The sequence below is a fragment of the Heterodontus francisci genome, chromosome 3, assembly GCF_036365525.1.
Source record: "Heterodontus francisci isolate sHetFra1 chromosome 3, sHetFra1.hap1, whole genome shotgun sequence".
Taxonomy (NCBI): domain Eukaryota; kingdom Metazoa; phylum Chordata; class Chondrichthyes; order Heterodontiformes; family Heterodontidae; genus Heterodontus; species Heterodontus francisci.
The window spans coordinates 150,222,613-150,240,785 of NC_090373.1; the positions used below are offsets into that span (position 1 = coordinate 150,222,613).

The 18,173-nt window shown below is 42.5% G+C and overlaps 1 protein-coding gene across 1 annotated transcript in view; it reads right to left on the reverse strand.

Moving 5' to 3' along the window:
* ascc3 (activating signal cointegrator 1 complex subunit 3) overlaps positions 1-18,173 on the reverse strand; it is a 740,670-nt gene that overhangs the window by 235,535 nt on the left and 486,962 nt on the right. Inside the window, exons 17-18 of the mRNA XM_068026887.1 lie at positions 1,904-2,023; positions 1,222-1,386 (exon numbers count right to left, since the gene is read on the reverse strand). Of these exons, the coding sequence (XP_067882988.1) occupies positions 1,222-1,386; positions 1,904-2,023 (285 nt within the window). The remainder of the gene's footprint in view (positions 1-1,221; positions 1,387-1,903; positions 2,024-18,173) is intronic.

Below are 18,173 nucleotides of genomic sequence, written 5' to 3' on the forward strand. Positions count from 1 at the left end.
CAGTTAACTAACATCAGTGTTTTGACAGGCAGGCATGTTTGCACTGATACACAAGAGAATCACAGCTTGGTTGACATTCAAATTTTAGCAAAATGAAAGCAACTACTATGACAGATCCTCATCAGACAGACTAACATTATAAAATTGGTTATAAAATCTTAGAGACCTGGATTCCTCCTCTTCATGCGTTTGCTGAAAGCTAAACCAGATTTATAGCAAATCACCTACCGTATGCAAGACCCAAAAAAAAGATTGGCCCCAGTCTGTAGAGATGTACCATGTTATCATTTTTACAGTATGACTTGTTAATTATGCATGTGTACAGTGTCACCAGTAAATTAGGTGCAATCAATACTGTATTTATGCTAATTTATTTATTTATATCTGTTTATTTATACTCAATTTATTTTAATTAACTCAGGTAAAGGAAATTTTTTAAATATGAAGTAAGAAGACCAACACAAATTGTTTAACTTTTACTTTTTTGGAAAAGTAACCTGCTGCTCAGTTCTGTTTCTGACGTTGGAACCATGGAGCTGCATTGGACATTGACAGCAGCAATTCTAATTCACCATGATGCTCAATGCAGCATGTTTGAATCAATTTTCCAACAGAGTTTTGTGCAAATTTATCACTGGATGATAAGGGAGTGCAAAAGTCTGACTTAGGGGGTTTGGAGACAAAAACGCTCTTCCGAGAAAATCCAGGCCATTTGTTTCAACAAGCAGTCCAGCAGTTATTGAATTAAGTAACAGTCTATGTAACAGTGACAGGGCACTTTTAATCCTAATGGTTAAATTGCAAACAGAGCCAAATCTGTATCAATGGATTAAATCCGGTCCTCCTTAAAGCAAAATGAAGAAATGGGATCTAAAAGGGGCAATATTACAATTTAAGTCTGTTAATTGGACTGTCATGATGAAAGTATCCTGCTTAATTGATGAATTAATCAAACTCCTTCAACACTGATGTAAGTATTCTACTGGTTTCTGAATAAAATGAGTGATAAACAGAAATATTTCCAAGAACCTGCATTAATTAACGACAAAACAGAATTGCACATTTCATCCTGGATTTCAATGATGGCTAATAAAAAAAATTCCCTTACTAAATATGTATAGGGATTTCTCCAGAACAGGACAGTTTCCAGATTAAAAGTTTTCAAAATTACTGAGTCACATAGGCATGTACATAGTGTAAAGCAGCCTGTTAAGTCCATACCTCAATAGTATTATAATGAATATAGTAGTGGCTGGCAGTTCTACCAAGATCTGTTATTGAAAAATAACCAGTCCTCTCTTGAAAACGAACCATTTTGGCTTTGTCTAGTTTTTGGCCAGCCTCAATGACTTGCTCTCGCCTGTATTTTTCCAGTCCAGGATCCATCTGAATAGGGGATATAAGTGAACACAATTAGGACAAAAGGGTGGGGTCAGACAAAAATAAATACTTAGCAGACAATAAATAAACTTTACCATTATACCTCTATCCTTACAATTTAAACTAACAGAGGAGTTTTTCTTTGCTTCTTTCCTGCACCCACATTGAGGATTAATCACTCCTTCCATTACAATGAAGCAGAATGGGGTTTCATGTCAACTGAAGCATGGCAGCTGTTTTGATGAGACACTGAGCACTGAACCACTAAATGCTAATTCACAGTATTTCCAATACTTCTACTGCCAAACAAACAGAATAAATGCACTGGGTTCAGTCACAATGACAGTATACATACTTGCTTATGCAGGTCTATAATGACAAAAAAAAGTTTTCTTAATGAACTTAAAGGAATGCTGTGATCTATCAAGTAATTCCACAGACAAATATTTGTTTTCAGGTTGTAATTTGTGCTAGATGAAGGAAGAGAAAACACAAGTAGGCTCTAATTTTATCTGCTTTCTACCTGGTAAGCTTTGTAATTGATCCCATAGGCTAATGGGTTTACTCTCGCCCGCACATAAAGGTAGGTGTAGCTCAGCCATTTCACTGCTTCTTCTACATTAGTCACTGTTCCCAAGGCTATCTAGAAAGACAAATCATGAAAGGCAAAATGAACGACAATTTGGGATAAGGCTGCAGAAAAGTACAAGTAATGACACCGATGGCTTTTCAGGATGTATATTTGATAGCACTCTAATTGTGTAACAACAAACATTACATTTCAAAATCATTCATTGCTTTCAGATATTTTGAGTCCAGGAAGCTTAATACTGTGGCAATACAGATTTTCATGCCAATGTTGTAGATGATGTGGAAGTTTCTATTACTTACATGCCATCATAAGTTCAACTACTTACTGGTAGCTTTTAATCATCTCCCTTTAATCAACTCCCATGCTGCTCTCTGGTCTTCCCAACAAGTAAAGGCCAGTTACACACTCCTGTCCAATCACGTATTGTTGTCTAGTTTGCATCAGATTATGCTGCAAAAATTGTAACCACTTATTGCAACTGACCAGGTAAAGGGAGTCGGCATCTTTTGAATGTAGGGGAATTGTCATAAGTATTGTGTCACAGTTCTCAATACATATCTTCTGAGGGTTCCACTGGTGTTGCCATTTGGACTTCTGCTTCTTTTCCTTCCTGCACTGAGACCCTAGTGTTATGAACCATAATATCTTATTCACCTCATTGTACAATCAGTCCACTGGAGCCTTGATTTGACAGGTTCACGCTGCCAGTAGCTCTTTTAGTTTTGGTTACATATATGGCAAAGTCTTTTGCTATCTCAATAACCCTACCCTGAGACTATGCGTTTAGTCAACCAACAAATGCTGTTGTTCAGATTTCAAGGATCATCTCGCCTAAATAAAGCATTTTAATAGGCTGCAAGAAATAGTGAAGCAGAATTTGATATAAATCACAACTAGAATCCAGTATTTTTATGCATTCTTAATTTCAGTTCAAATTCTGCATCATGCTGTCTTTGGGAAAAATTCAGAGGGAACATAACTTCAGCCAAGCACGGGAGAAAAGCAGAAACTGTTGAGTATGGATCTATATGCTGAGTAGCTGAGAAGGAGTAAGTTTTCAGGCCAGGGCTTGGCACTGTGCAGGCAGTGAGAGCCCCAACTTCGGGCCCATCAACATTTTATTAGCGAGATGCCAGCGCCCCTCATGCCTCAACAGGCAGCTGGTACATTTATAGAGTACGGATATTGGGTTGCTTGCTTCAGCAGCAGCAGTCCGAAGATAAGTCGATTGTGACCACTATGCAGTCCTCCTGACTCCACAGGAATGTTCCTGAATTATAAAACTGACCTTGCAGTTGGTGGCTGTTGCTTAGGCCACTGTAGAAACCTGAGTGAAGCAGCCTGCTCCACTTACTGCTGCTTAATTTCTGTGAGGAGGTGGGTATCCTTGTACCAGTAAGTACAAATCCTATGGAGTTGAACGTATGGTGGCATGTATTAAGGACATTGGCCCTCATAATTATGCCCTGTTTCATGCCCATAAGATGGGTGCCGCAAGGTGCAATTTCTACACCCAATGCTTGAGACATTCCAGGGTAAGATGCAAAAAGGCAGTTTTGATTGTTTCTCTTTGTTTTGCTTGTCACAGAAACATTGAAAACAGTGGAGAAACAAGCATTGTTACGTAACATCTGCAAAAAATTGTTTCGGTAAATTACTAAACGTAATACGAGATAGAGTCATGAAATTGCACTGAGTTTATATTTTGTGATGCACGATACATACAGTCTTAATTGTTGGATATGGTGGAAAGATGGCTAGAAGTTTTTACAAAGGGTATTAACCTAAAATGCTAACCTAATTTCACTTTCAGATTCCGATGTGTTTTTCCAGTATTTTTTGCTTTTACTTTAGATTTATAGCAGGTGCAGTTATTTTATATCTCTAGCGCTTAGAAGTTATCTTGGAGCAGAATTGCAACTCAATAAAAGTTTTACACCGTAATTTAAAACCAAATTTATGCCCTATTTTCCACCTCATAAAATGTTGTTACTTTGTTTGGTTCATATCAAGCCCAATACCCAAGTGACTCTAACAACTTTCGTGAGGCAACATAAGTTTTACATCAGCAACAAAAACAAATCTGAACACTCCCTTTGAGACAAAGACTTGAATTCAAAACTGTGGCTTTGTCTCTTATATCTGGAGGTTTGCTGCTCAGAATAGTTTTGGGCAAATAGCTTATAATTTCCTAACATTAAGGAAGTGTTTACATTGTGACTATTACGTCAACACATATCGAATACCTGCTACGTTTATAGTAAATACAGCCAAAAAGCCAGAGTCAGAACCCAAACTGATATCAGAGCAAAGCAAAGTGTAGCTTCCTTGGAGAAGGCTGTCTTGTTCCACTTTGGAATCAGGCTGTGCCATAACTCCACATTTATAGCAAGTGTTGCACTTGGAAGATAAATTTATGGTGCAAATGAACGGAAATTTACTACTTTATTATGGATCACAGGATATTGTGCGATCATAGAACAATTAAACTGACATTGATTTTATTTTTTAAAAAAATTCAGATTGGTTTCCAGATCAGCTATAATCTAACTGAATAACAGAACAGGCTTGAGGGGCTGAATGGGACTGAGCTTGTGGCAGACAGTAAGGATGAACTGTAACAGGACATAGATAGGCTAGCAGAATGGGCAGACAAGTGGCAGATGGAATTTAATACAGACAAGTGTGAGGTGATGCATTTTGGTAGAAGGGATAGGGAGAGGTAATATAGTCTTAATGCCACAGCTCGAAAGAGTGTACAGGAACAGAGGAACCTGGGGAAGAGAGTAGTTAGCAAAGAATATGGGATCTTGGACTTCATAAATAGAGGTATTGAGTACAAAAGCAGGTAAGTTACGCTGAACCTTTATAAAGCTCTGGTTAGGCCACAATGAGTGTATTGCATCCAGTTCTGGTCACCACATTTTAGGAAGAATGGGAGGGTCCTTGAGAAGGGGCAGAGAAGATTTACTAGAATGGTTCCAGGATGAGGGATTTTAGCTGCAAGGTTTGGTTGCAGAAGCTGAGCTTGTTCTCCTTGGAGCAAACGAGGTTGCGGGGAGATTTGATAGAGGTGTATAAGATTATAACAGGTTTAGATATGATAGACAAAGAAAAGGTGTTCCCATTAGCTGATGGTGCAAGGACCAGGGGACAGAGATGTAAGGATTTTGGCAAGAGATACAGGGGGGAATGTGAGGAATTTTTTTTTACACAGCGAGTGGTAATGACCTAGAACTTGCTGCCTATGAGGTTGGTGAAGCAGCGATGATCAATGATACAAAAGGAAATTGAATGGGCAGCTCAGGAAATAAACTTGCAGGGCTACAGGGATAGAGTGAGGGTATGAGACTGACTGATTGCTCTGCGGAGACCTGGTATGGACCCGATGGGCCGAAGAGCTTCCTTATGTGACATTATGAATATATGACAGGAGTCATAGTCTATGGGCTGGATTTTTGGTGTGGACCCCGACATCAGGATCATTTCCAGGTCCTGATCCTGAACAGTGTCGGTGCATGACTTTTGAGTGCTTGGTCAATAGGACGCCCTCCAGCACTAATGGCGCGGTAGGCCCACCAGCAAGATGGAGAAGCCCTAACACCTTTAAAAATTTATGAAATTAAAGCTGGCCATAGGGAAGGGTGGCCTGCAGCTACAATTGCGGCCATTTATTAGTTGCGGCAGGGTTGCGGGGCTGGAGGGTGAGGGTTTAACACACCACAGGGAGCACTCATCCCCCAGTCTGCTGCCAGGAGCCTGCCTCTTTTCTTGGGCCGTGTTTTGTCCACCGTGGGGGCCTGCCAACTAGAAAAATCCAGACTGTGGTGGTGGAGGGGCCTTATTAGGCCCTTTAATAGGCTTTATCGGTTACTCAATGCTTGCGAGCGGACAGCAATTTCATCCCAAAACCTGCAAGTTCCAAAATGGCCTGGAAGTGGGTACATGTCAGCAAACCGGCTGGTGACAGGAAATTGTGGGCCTGCCTGCCTCCATTGCTGTCTTCATCAGGCTTTGAAAATTCAGCCCAATGACGATGACTCCTATGTTCCTTTTCCTATGTTACGCTATTGATAAAAAGGCATTGGGCAACCTACTCTTTTTTTTCTTTCATTAAAAATACATTCAACACAGTATATGCCACGTCCAAATACATTGCTGTGTCAATTGTATACAATAACAGTGTGTTGCATTTTTTTTATTCATTCATGGGATGTGGGCGTCGCTGGCCAGGCCAGCATTTATTGCCCATCCCTAATTGCCCTTGAGAAGGTGATGGTGAGCTGCCTTCCTGACCGCTGCAGTCCATTTGGGGTAGGTACACCCACAGTTCGGAAGGGAGTTTAGGAAAGGACCCAGCGACAGTGAAGGAACGGCGATATAGTTCCAAGTCAGGATGGTGTGCGACTTGGAGGGGAACTTGCAGGTGGTGGTGTTCCCATGCATTTGCTGCCCTTGTCCATCAGGGTGGTCGAGGTCGCGGGTTTGGAAGGTGCTGTCGAAGCAGCCTTGGTGCATTGCTGCAGTGCATCTTGTAGATGGTACACACTGCTGCCACTGTGCGTCGGTGGTGGAGGGAGTGAATGTTTGTAGATGGGGTGCCAATCAAGTGGGCTGCTTTGTGCTGGATGGTGTCGAGCTTCTTGAGTGTTGTTGGAGCTGCACCCATCCAGGCATGTGGAGAGTATTTCATCACACTCCTGACTTGTGCCTTGTAGATGGACAGGCTTTGGGGAGTCAGGAGGTGAGTTACTTGCCTCAGGATTCCTAGCCTCTGACCTGCACTTGTAGCCACGGTATTTATATGGCAACTCCAGTTCAGTTTCTGGTCAATGGTAGGCCCTAGGATGTTGATAGTGGGGGATTCAGCGATGGTAACGCCGTTGAATGTCAAGGGGAGATGGTTAGATTCTCTCTTGTTGGAGATGGACATTGCCTGGCACTTGTGTGGCGCGAATGTTACTTGCCACTTATCAGCCCAAGCCTGGATATTGTCCAGGTCTTGCTGCATTTCTACATGGACTGCTTCAGTATCTGAGGAGTCACGAATGGTGCTGAACATTGTGCAATCATCAGCGAACATCCCCGCTTCTGACCTTGTGATTGAAGGAAGGTCATTGATGAAGCAGCTGAAGATGGTTGGGCCTAGGACACTACCCTGAGGAACTCCTGCAGTGATGTCCTGGAGCTCAGATGATTGACCTCCAACAACCACAACCATCTTCCTTTGCACTAGGTATGACTCCAACCAGCAGAGGGTTTTCCCCTGATTCCCATTGACCTCAGTTTTGCTAAGGCTCCTTGATGCCATACTCGGTCAAATGCTGCCTGATGTCAAGTGCAGTCACTCTCACCTCACCTCGAGTTCAGCTCTTTTGTCCATGTTTGAACCAAGGCTGTAATGAGGTCAGGAGCTGAGTGGCCCAAGCGGAGCCCAAACTGAGCGTCACTGAGCAGGTTATTGCAAAGCAAGTGCCGCTTGATGTCACTGTTGATAACACCTTCCATCACTTTACTGATGACTGAGAGTAGGCTGATGGGGCGGTAATTGGCTGGGTGGGCCTTGTCCTGCTTTTTGTCCACAGGACATACCTAGGCAATTTTCCACATTGCCGGGTAGATGCCAGTGTTGTAGCTGTACTGGAACATCTTGGTTAGAGGCGCGGCAAGTTCTGGAGCACAGGTCTTCAGTACTATTGCCGGAATATTGTCAGGGCCCATAGCTTTTGCAGTATCCAGAGCCTTCAGTCATTTCTTGAGATCACGCGGAGTGAATCGAATTGGCTGAAGTCTGGCATCTGTGATGCTGGGGACTTCAGGAGGAGGCAGAGATGGATCAACAACTCGGCACTTCTGGCTGAAAATTGTTGCAAATGCTTCAGCCTTATCTTTCGCATTGATGTGCTGGGCTCCCCCATCATTGGGGATGGGGATATTTGTGGAGCCACCTCCTCCAGTTAGTTGTTTAATTGTCCACCACCATTCACGGCTGGATGTGGCAGGACGTAAGAGCTTAGATCTGATCCGTTGGTTAAGGGATCGCTTAGCTCTGTCTATCGCATGCTGCTTATGCAGTTTGGCATGCAGATAGTCTTGTGTTGTAGCTTCACCAGGTTGAAACCTCAATTTGAGGTATGCCTGGTGCTGCTCCTGGCATGCCCTCCTGCACTCTTCATTGAACTAAGGTTGGTCTCCTGGCTTGATGGTAGATTGGGGGATATGCCAGGCCATGAGGCTACAGATTGTGGTGGAGTACAATTCTGCTGTTGCTGATGGCCCACAGTGCCTCATGGAGGCCCAGTTTTGCATTGTTAGATCTGTTCGAAATCTATCCCATTTAGCACGGTGGTAGTGCCACACAACATGATGGAAGGTATCCTCAGTGTGAAGGTGGGACGTCGTCTACACAAGGACTGTGCGGTGGTCATTCCTACCAATACTGTCATGGACAGATGCATCTGCGGCAGGCAGATTGGTGAGGACGAGGTCAAGTATGTTTTCCCCTCTTGTTGGTTCCCTCACCACCTGCCGCATACCCAGTCTTGCAGATATGTCCTTTAGGACTCGGCCAGTTCTGTCAGTAGTGGTGCTACCGAGCCACTCTTGGTGATGGACGTTGAAGTCTCCCACCCAGAGTACATTCTGTGCCCTGGCCACCCTCAGTGCTTCTTCCAAGTGCTGTTCAACATGGAGGAGTACTGACTCATCAGCTGAGGGAGGGCGGTAGGTGGTAATCAGTAGGAGGTTTCCTTGTCCATGTTTGACCTGATGCCATGAGACTTCATGGGGTCCACAGTCGATGTTGAGGACTCCCAGGGCAACTCTCTCCCTACTGTATACCACTGTGCCACCCCCTCTGTTGGGTCAGTCCTGCCGGTGGGACAGGACATACCCGGGGATGGTGATGGCAGTGTCTGGGACATTGTCTGTAAGGTATGATTCCGTGAGTATGACAATGTCAGGCTGTTGCTTGACTAGTCTGTGGGACAGCTCTCCCAACTTTGGCACAAGCCCCCAGATGTTAGTAAAGAGGACTTTGCAGAGTCGACAGGGCTGGGTTTGCCGTTGTCGTTTCCGGTGCCTAGGTCGATGCCGGGTGGTCCGTCCGGTTTCATTCTTTTTTATTGACTTTGTAGCGGTTAGATACAATTGAGTGGCTTGCTAGGCCATTTCAGAGGGCACGTAAGAGTCAACCACATTGCTGTGGGTCTGGAGTCACATGTAGGCCAGACCAGGTAAGGACAGCAGATTTCCTTCCCTAAAGAACATTAGTGAACCAGATGGGTTTTTATAACAATTGACAATGGTTTCATGGCCATCATTAGACTAGCTTTTAATTCCAGATTTATTAATTGAATTCAAATTCCACCTTATCATATTATCCACTGCTAATATTAGTTATTCTTTCCCACTCAAAAATATGTCAAAACATTTTTCATAAAGACAGGGCAATTCTTCTCAAGGTAATTAGGGATATGGGATGCTCACATCCTATGAAAGAATAAAAAAAGAGAGCGCCCCTTTCAGGCTATCAACCAAAAACAAAGTACTTTTCAAACATAAAAGTACAAAATTAAAACATTTTCAATGTCACCTGTGGTATAATATAAAAGTCTAATTTCGTGCTGGAACTATTTGCTAATTGATCTAAACTTATTGACATACATCCATTGTGAACTAGTGGCTGCAGTCAAACCTGACATAAAGGAAGATGACTGTGGTTGTCGGAGGCCAGTCGTGATAGCCTCATGGCATCACTGTAAGATGGTCTCAGAGTGTCGTCCTCAGAGTGTCGTCCTGAGTCCCACCTTCTTCATCTGCTTCATTAATGACCTTCCCCAAATCGTAACTTAATTGGACCAACTACATCAACAATGTGGCTACAAGAACAGGTCTGAGTTCTCTGCAACATAGCTCTGCTTCTGACCCATGAATGCCTTTTGATCACTAAAAAGGCTCCAGTCAGGAGTGTAATGAAATGCTCATCCTCACCTGGATGGCTGCAGCTGTGACTCAGCCAAGCAGCTTGACAGGATTCAGGCCAGAGCAATATGTTTAATTGGCACTCCTGCCATAGGCTCACCATCCATTTCATCCTGTTGCTGCGATGTGTACAATCTGCTGGATATGCTGCAGCAACTCACCAAGGTTGCTTTGACAGCGCCTCCCTCCCTTTTGGCCTCCACCATCAAAAAGAATAAGAGTAACATTGGGGGAATGCCATTATCTCCAAATTCCCTACCAAGTCACATCGCATATATTTCTATTTTTTCAATTCTACCAACAACCGAAACTTTTGTGAAAAGATGATCACCACAAGGGCTGCAGTGGCTAAAAACAAGCTTACCAGCTTCTCAGGGCAACTGGAGATAAGCAATAAATGTGACCATGCCAGTGCTGCCAACATCCCAAGAACAAATAGATAAAAAAGTTTCACTTCTTTCTCATTTCTGTACACTAACCATGAGGGGGAGTGCATTATTTTATATGGCAGCAGTTCCTCTCTGTAGCACACATGCTTCTGTTATAGAATACAATGCTTCTGGAATCTCACTGGTACAGAAAATATAATGCTGGGTTTTGAATTCTCTCTGCACAAACACAGCTAATATTGTAACATACTGCATGTAACTTTTAAAAATTCATTCTAGACTATATGCATATATATGGTAGTTTTTGACTTAATTTGAACTCTCAAATTGAACAATGCCAATATAATCAGATAATTTGGATATGTAACACCCTCTCCTCTTGTAACACACTTTTATTATCCCTGCGACAGCATTAGATCCGGTCTAATTACACCAAGAACAATTTTTCCTTGCAATAAAAACAATGCTTGCACTCGAGAGTCAAAATTTAAAATGCATATGTTGGCAAGTTACTTTATCAATTCTGTTAAGTATTTCACGGAGTAACCATTACTGTTTTAATATCTATTGGAAACCATGGCACTGAGCATTAAGTATGCTGTTGCAAACAAAAACAAGCAACAACCTCTGCTGCCCTACTTCAACATAGCATCAGTGCCACCTAGTGGTTTTCCAAAGTTATGCATAGACTATGAATGTTGTTACTTGTATTTCTTAAACGTATATTTTTAGTTAAATTTTGTACACAAAGCTAGAGACTAAAACAGCATCTTCCACAGCAAGAAACAAGTTGGATTAACAAAGAAATACTCTAAAACTTCCTCACCAATTATAATGAGCTCTTTATGTTGTCTGATGCAACATAAATGAGATGTGTGGAGTCCAGTTTGTTGACGATCTCAAACAGGTTTATTAACAGCTAAACTAGTATGTACAGTACACAGCAAACTATTTACAGAACCTTTCTCTAGGTGTTACAGTTGCAGAGTGACTCTGGCTTGTAGTCACATGACTACATCCTGGTACTTAGCTCATTAGCATAATGAGATCTTAAAGAAATATCACTCTTAAGGCAATCATGCAACTTCCCCATTCTTGTGTTACGACCACTCAGAACAAAGCCCCCAATCAAAATATATGATTCTGATTGCGGTGGGAGCAATGCACTGTCAATTCAGTCCCGTTGCTCCACAGGTCGCATCATATATCTTTAAGCTTCACAAATCGAAGAAAGCAGCAGCTGAACTGAAACAATTTAGTAACCCCCGAATGAGGCAAAATAAAACCGGGTATCTTTAGATAACAAATTAAATATTTATTAAAAAACTATAATCTCAAACACTAATATAAACTAATATCTAAAGACCTTATAACTTATTTAAAAAATCTAACTCCTGCATTCACAAACATATACTCAAATTAACAGTAGTTTGCTTTTTAATTAGCTGCCTGGAAAAATAGAAAAAAATAAAGTCTTTGCAGATTATGCTTCCGATGAGTGGTCTTCTGATACAACACAGTCAAAGTTCACCTGCAGTCTTCTAAGGTCCGATGAGAAAAGGGTCCTTCCAGAGATAGAGGTTCAGTTTGGCAGCTGTAATATTAAACTCTTCTTTTTTCCAGTGACGAACACAGAAGATCAACAATTTGTTATTTCTTTAAGGAATTAATTTGGCTTGAAGCTTTAGAGAAGTTTGAGAAACTACCCAGGGTCTAAATTGACAGAGGGAGCTCTCCTATTTCCTTCACGTGCTGGATTAATCTGTCAACTGTGCATCTCTGCCAGCTAGTTTCAAAGTCAAAATGGATACATTGAAACCCTGTCTGTATAGTTATTGCCAGGCAACCAGAATGCACTTTGGCTTACAGTCTTCGGAGCTTGTTGCCTTAAAGAAGTACTGATCTTTTATAGCCTTGAAGGCTCACCGCAATATTTCCCAAGGAGAAAAAAAAAACAGGACTGTGACACTTGCTGTAAGTAAAAACACAAAATTAGATAGCAAAACTAGTTATAAGGGATATAGATTATAAAATTTACACGTGCAGAAGTTTAAAAGTCCATATATCGTTTCAGTGGTTTGACAACTCTTCTAGATCTGGTTATGGTATTACATTTTGGGCTGTGGATTGCACCTTTGTCTGTTTTGGGTTTGCAGTCATGTTGTCGATGTGTAGGTTGTTGTCCTGTTGCTCCATCACATCCTCAACGTCAGAGTGTGTTCTCTCGAGTCCGCTGTGCACAATTAGAGTACTGCAAACTTCTCTTAGTTTGATATGGTTCCTTCTCAACACCGCTCCGCTAGATGTTGTAATCTCGTAGGACCTAGGCTCATTGTATACTTTGGATACCTCTGCTGGTAGCCATGTTCTGATTGTAGGATGTATGATGCTGAACTTTGTCCTACATGTAACTGAGGTAGTTCCGCCCCTGCGTGTCGCGCATGCACCATCTTCATTCTCCCTTGTTTTTTGAGCAGTGTCTCCTGTATCTCGGAGAATTTGGACAGATGATGGCTTGGCAGTCGTTAGCACTTGTCTGCCAAACATGATCTCTGCTGGTGATGGTAAGCCCATATCCATAGGTGTAGCTCTGACATCCCTTCCTCTAGGTGTTACAGTTGCAGTGACACTCTGGCTTGTAGTCACATGACTACATCCTGGTACTTAGCTCATTAGCATACTGAGATCTTAAAGGGACATCACTCAAGGCAATCGTACAACACAAACAATCTTAATAGTACTGAGAAATTGATATTTGCACATTCTAAAAAAAACTTCCCAATTGTCCCTTTCTCTGCTGAAGACACCAGGCCTTATTGGGGTATGGTTCAATGGATGCCAAGCAGCCATCCTCCATTTGAGAATCTAGACAGTGAATGTCTTATCCCAATATTCATGTGTATCTATTTCTAGCAAGAATCACATAACAGTCATCAAGAATAGGACGTTTATGTTCAATTTTCCTCCTCCCCTGCAGAATCACTGAGGTTGCTGCTTCAGTTAAGACTTGCACATTTGTAAATTCAGCTCAGAGCAGCAGGGTTTCCTAATCTGTAACTGCTAACTGAGCCATTACTAAAACCCCTGTACTTTCTGTATGATGTATAAGTAAGCCTTCAGAGTAACTCAACATTGAAGGGAGGTCATTTGCTCTAATAGGAATGTTGCATTGAACCTGTAATACCTGCTATTACACTCAATTTCAATAATTGGCAGGACATTGACAAAATCTAAATTCAAACAAAAATTGCTTTTTGTCCTTGGACGTGAGGTGGTTAGGGACTCAGGAAGAGACAAACATCTTATTAGAAGCTGCTCAAAATAACACACATTAACACAACTGTCAAATTAAAGCAGTAAAATAAGTTCAGTATCTGGAGTTTTTCACAACTTGGGTCCTCTGAAGATACACTGTACAGCATATGGTTTTTTTCAAATTTGCCATCCAGTTGTTTGTTGCCAACACGAAGAACATGGCTGTAGTTACTGTTGTATCATTTGGGGGGAGGGGGTGCGGGTCTGCTGCTTCAGACCAGACGAAAGGCCATCAACCTGAAATGTTAACTCTGTTTCACTCGTCACAGAAACAGCCTGACCTACTGAATTTTTCCAACATTTTCTGTTTTTAGACAAGAATAATGGGTTTCTTTCAAACATAATGTTAAATTGAGGCTCTATTTTCCTATTCATGTGGGCATGAAGAACCCATGATACTATTTGAAGCGCAGGAAGTTCTCCGAATGTTTTGACCAAAATTCATCTCAAACAAAGCCAGACAAAACTGATCAGCTGATCATTCATTCACTTCCAAAAGGGTTAAACATCCTGTACTATGTGAGAACTCCAGGAAACATCTCATGTCCTTGGCAACCAATTGTGCAGTAAGTGTTGTCAGCTCAAGCTCTGGGTTTTGGAGCTTGAGCGGCAGCTGGTGTCACTGTGGTGCATCCAAGAGGTTGAGAGTTTTGTGGATAGCATGTTTCTGGATGTGGTCACCATATAGTTCAAGGATTTACAGGCAGAGGGGAAATGGGTGACTACCAGGCAGTTTTCTTTTTCTAATTTCAAATGCTGTGCTATTACTTCAATTATGTCTGCTTTCTTAGCTCTTGGTTTTAACTCTAACTCCAATTTTGCTGCTAATGCTATTAGCCTAACCTTGGTTAAGTTTTTCAAATCATTCAGGGATAAGTCCTCCTTCTTCAGAAAGGTTGTAGCAACTGACAAATTCATTCCGGCAACGTGAACTTGAATGCACAAGAAACCTCGTTTTCCTTTTTCCTTACTATTACCCTACTTACAATTGCACGTCGTTGGATTTGGGTTATTTTGCACGAGCCCCCAAAATACACGTAGACGGGTCACTGGGATCTTTTCTGGAGCAGTTTTTTTCAAGGGTGTTGAAAAGTAATCTGGCAAGCTTTCCAGGTGCTTCTCAGGAGAAATGAGGCATCAGGGGTTTTAGTTCTCTCATACTAGACTTGCAGGGTTGTTTCAGAGGCAGAGAAAGAGGAGCTGGGTGTTTCTTTTCAGCAGGCTACAAAACCAACTGCTTTCAACACAGTCCGCACCCCAACTGAACCAAAACAATATCGCAAAAGCAAAACCTCCTGACCACCATAAATCTTGACATGTCACTTCTCCGTAAACATCTTTCCCAAGTCACCTAGGTTTCTGTTGTTTATTAAGCTTAAGTCATGTGACATCCAGTAAAGGTTTGTTTTCAAACAAGACCTCTCAATGACACTTGTAAAAAAAAAAACACCATAATTCTAAAGAACAATTCAAGAAAAATGTATAAAAAAAATTACTTTCATAACACCGCCTCCAACAAGAGAGAATCTAATGACGGCCCCTTACATTCAATGGCATTACCATTGCTGAATCCCCCACTATCAACGTTCTGTGGGTGGGGGGTTACAATTGACCAGAAACTTAACTAGACTAGCCATATAAATACTGTGGCTATATGAACAGGTCAGAGACTGGGAATTGTGCGGTGAGTAACTTATCTCCTGATTCAAAGCCTTTCCGCCATCTACAAAGCACAAATCAGGAGTGTGATGGAATACCCTCCACTTGCCTGGATGACTGCAGCTCCAACAACACTCAAGAAACTCGACACCATCCAGGACAAAGCAGCCCGCTTGATCGATATCCCATCCACCACCTTAAAAACCCACTCCCTCCACCACTGATGCACAGTAGCAGCAGTGTGTACCATCTACATGATGCACTGCAGCAATGCTCCAAGGCTCCTTCCACAGCACCTTCCAAACCTGCAACCTCTTCCACCTAAAAGGTCAAAGACGTCAGACACATGGTAACACCACCATCTGCAACTTCTCCTCCAAGCAACACACCATCCAGACTTGGAAATATATTGCCGTTCCTTCACTGTCACTGGATCAAAATCCTGGAACTCCCTTTATAATAGCACAATGGGTATACCCACACCAGATGGACTACAGCGATTCAAGGTGGCACACCACCAGCTTCTCAAAGGCAATTAGAAATGAGCAACAAATGCTAGCCTTGCCAGCGACGCTCACATCCCATGAGAATATTTAAAAAAATTGCGAGAGGTATACAAAATGAGAGGGGGCTGGCCAGAGTAGATAGGAGGAAACTGTCCCTATTGATGGTGGGATTGGGAACCAGAGGACACTGATTTGAGGTGACTGGCAAAAGAACCAGAGGTGACATGAGAAAAAAAGTTTTTATGCAGTGAGTGGAGGCAGATTCAATTGTGGCTTTCAAAAGGGAATTGGATAATTATCTGAACAGAAAAAAATTTGCAGGGCTACGGTGAAAAGGCAAGGCAGTGCGACTGAGTAGTTCTTAGAGAGCCAGCAAGGACACAATGGACCAAATGGCCTCCTTAGTTCTGGACCGAATCCTAGGGAATGAAGCTGGACAAGTGGTAGAAGTATCAGTGGGAGAGCATTTCGGGGATAGTAACCATAATTCTAAGATTTAAGGTAGTTATGGAAAAGGACAAAGACAGGCCAGAAATAAAGGTACTGAATAGGGGGAAGCCCAATTTCAATTTGATAAAACAGGATCTGGCCAAAGTGGACTGGGAGCAGCTACTTGTAGGAAAGTCTACATCACAACAGTGGGAGTCATTCAAAGAGGAAATAGAGAGTGTTCAGGGCCAACATGTACCCATTAAGGTGAAGGGTAGGACCATCAAGTCCAGGGAACCCTGGATGTCAAGGGATATAGAGGATTGGATCAGGAAAAAAAAGGAGGCTTATGGCAGATTCAGAGTGCTGAAAACAGCAGAGGCATTAGAGGAGTATAGAAAGTGTAGGGGGGTACTTAAAAAAGTAATTAGGAGAGCGAAGAAGGGGCATGAAAAAACATTGGCGGTCAATATAAAGGAAAATCCTAAGGCATTTTATAAGTATATTAAGGGCAAGAGGATAACCAGGGAAAGAGTAGGGCCCAAAGTGGCAATGTGTGTGTGGAGCCAGAGGACATAGGTGAGGCTTTAAAAGATTACTTTTCATCTGTTTTCACTGTGGAGAACAAAGTTGTAGATGTAGAGATCAGGGAGGGGAATTGCGATATACTTGAACATATTAACAATGAAAGGGAGGAAGTATTAGATGCTTTAGCAGACTTAAAAGTGGATAAATCCCCAGGCCCAGATGAGATGTATTCCAGGCTGTTGTGTGAGGCAAGGGAGGAGATAGCGGGGGCACTGATAAAAATTTTCAGATCCTCTCCGGCCACGGGAGAGGTGCCAGAGGACTGGAGGACAGCGAATGTGTTACCATTATTCAAGAAGGGTAGCAGGGATAGACCAGGTAATTACAGGCCGGTAAGTCTAACATCAGTGGTTGGGAAACTATTGGAAAAAATTCTATGAGACAGGATTAATCTCTACCTGGAGAGGCAGGGAATAATCAGGGATAGTCAGCACGGCTTTGTCTGGGGGAGATCGTGTCTAACTAACTTGATTGAATTTTTCGAGGAAGTGACTAGATGGGTAGATGAGGGTAAAGCAGTTGATGCAGTCTACATGGACTTCAGTAAGGCTTTTGATAAGGTCCCTCATGCGAGATTGGTTAAGAAGGTAAGAGCCCATGGCATCCAGGGCAATTTGGCAAATTGGATCCAAAATTGGCTTGGTGGCAGGAAACAGAGGGTAATGGTCGAGGGTTGTTTTTGCGAGTGGAAGCCTGTGACCAGTGGTGTACCACAGGGATCGGTGCTGGGACCCTTGCTGTTTGTAGTGTACATTAATGATTTAGATGTGAATATAGGAGGTATGATAAGCAAGTTCACAGATGACACGAAAATTGGTGGTGTCGTAAATAGTGAGGAGGAAAGCCTTAGATTACAGGATGATATAGATGGGCTGGTAAGATGGGCGGAGCAGTGGCAAATGGAATTTAATCCTGAGAAGCGTTAGGTGATGCATTTTGGGATGACTAACAAGGCAAGGGAATATACAATGGATGGAAGGACCCTAGGAAGTACAGAATGTCAGAGGGACCTTGGTGTACTTGTCCATAGATCACTGAAGGCAGCAGCACAGGTAGATAAGGTGGTTAGGAAGGCATATGGGATACTTGCCCTTATTAGCCGAGGCATAGAATACAAGAGCAGGGAGGTTATGATGGAGCTGTATAAAACACTAGTTAGGCCACAGCCTAACTGTGGTGCCCAGAACTGGGCACCACACAATAGGAAGGATGTGATTGCACTGGAGAGGGTGCAGAGGAGATTCACCAGGATGTTGCCTGGGCTGGAGCATTTCAGCTATGAAGAGAGACTGAAAAGGCTAGGGTTGTTTTCCTTAGAACAGAGAAGGATGA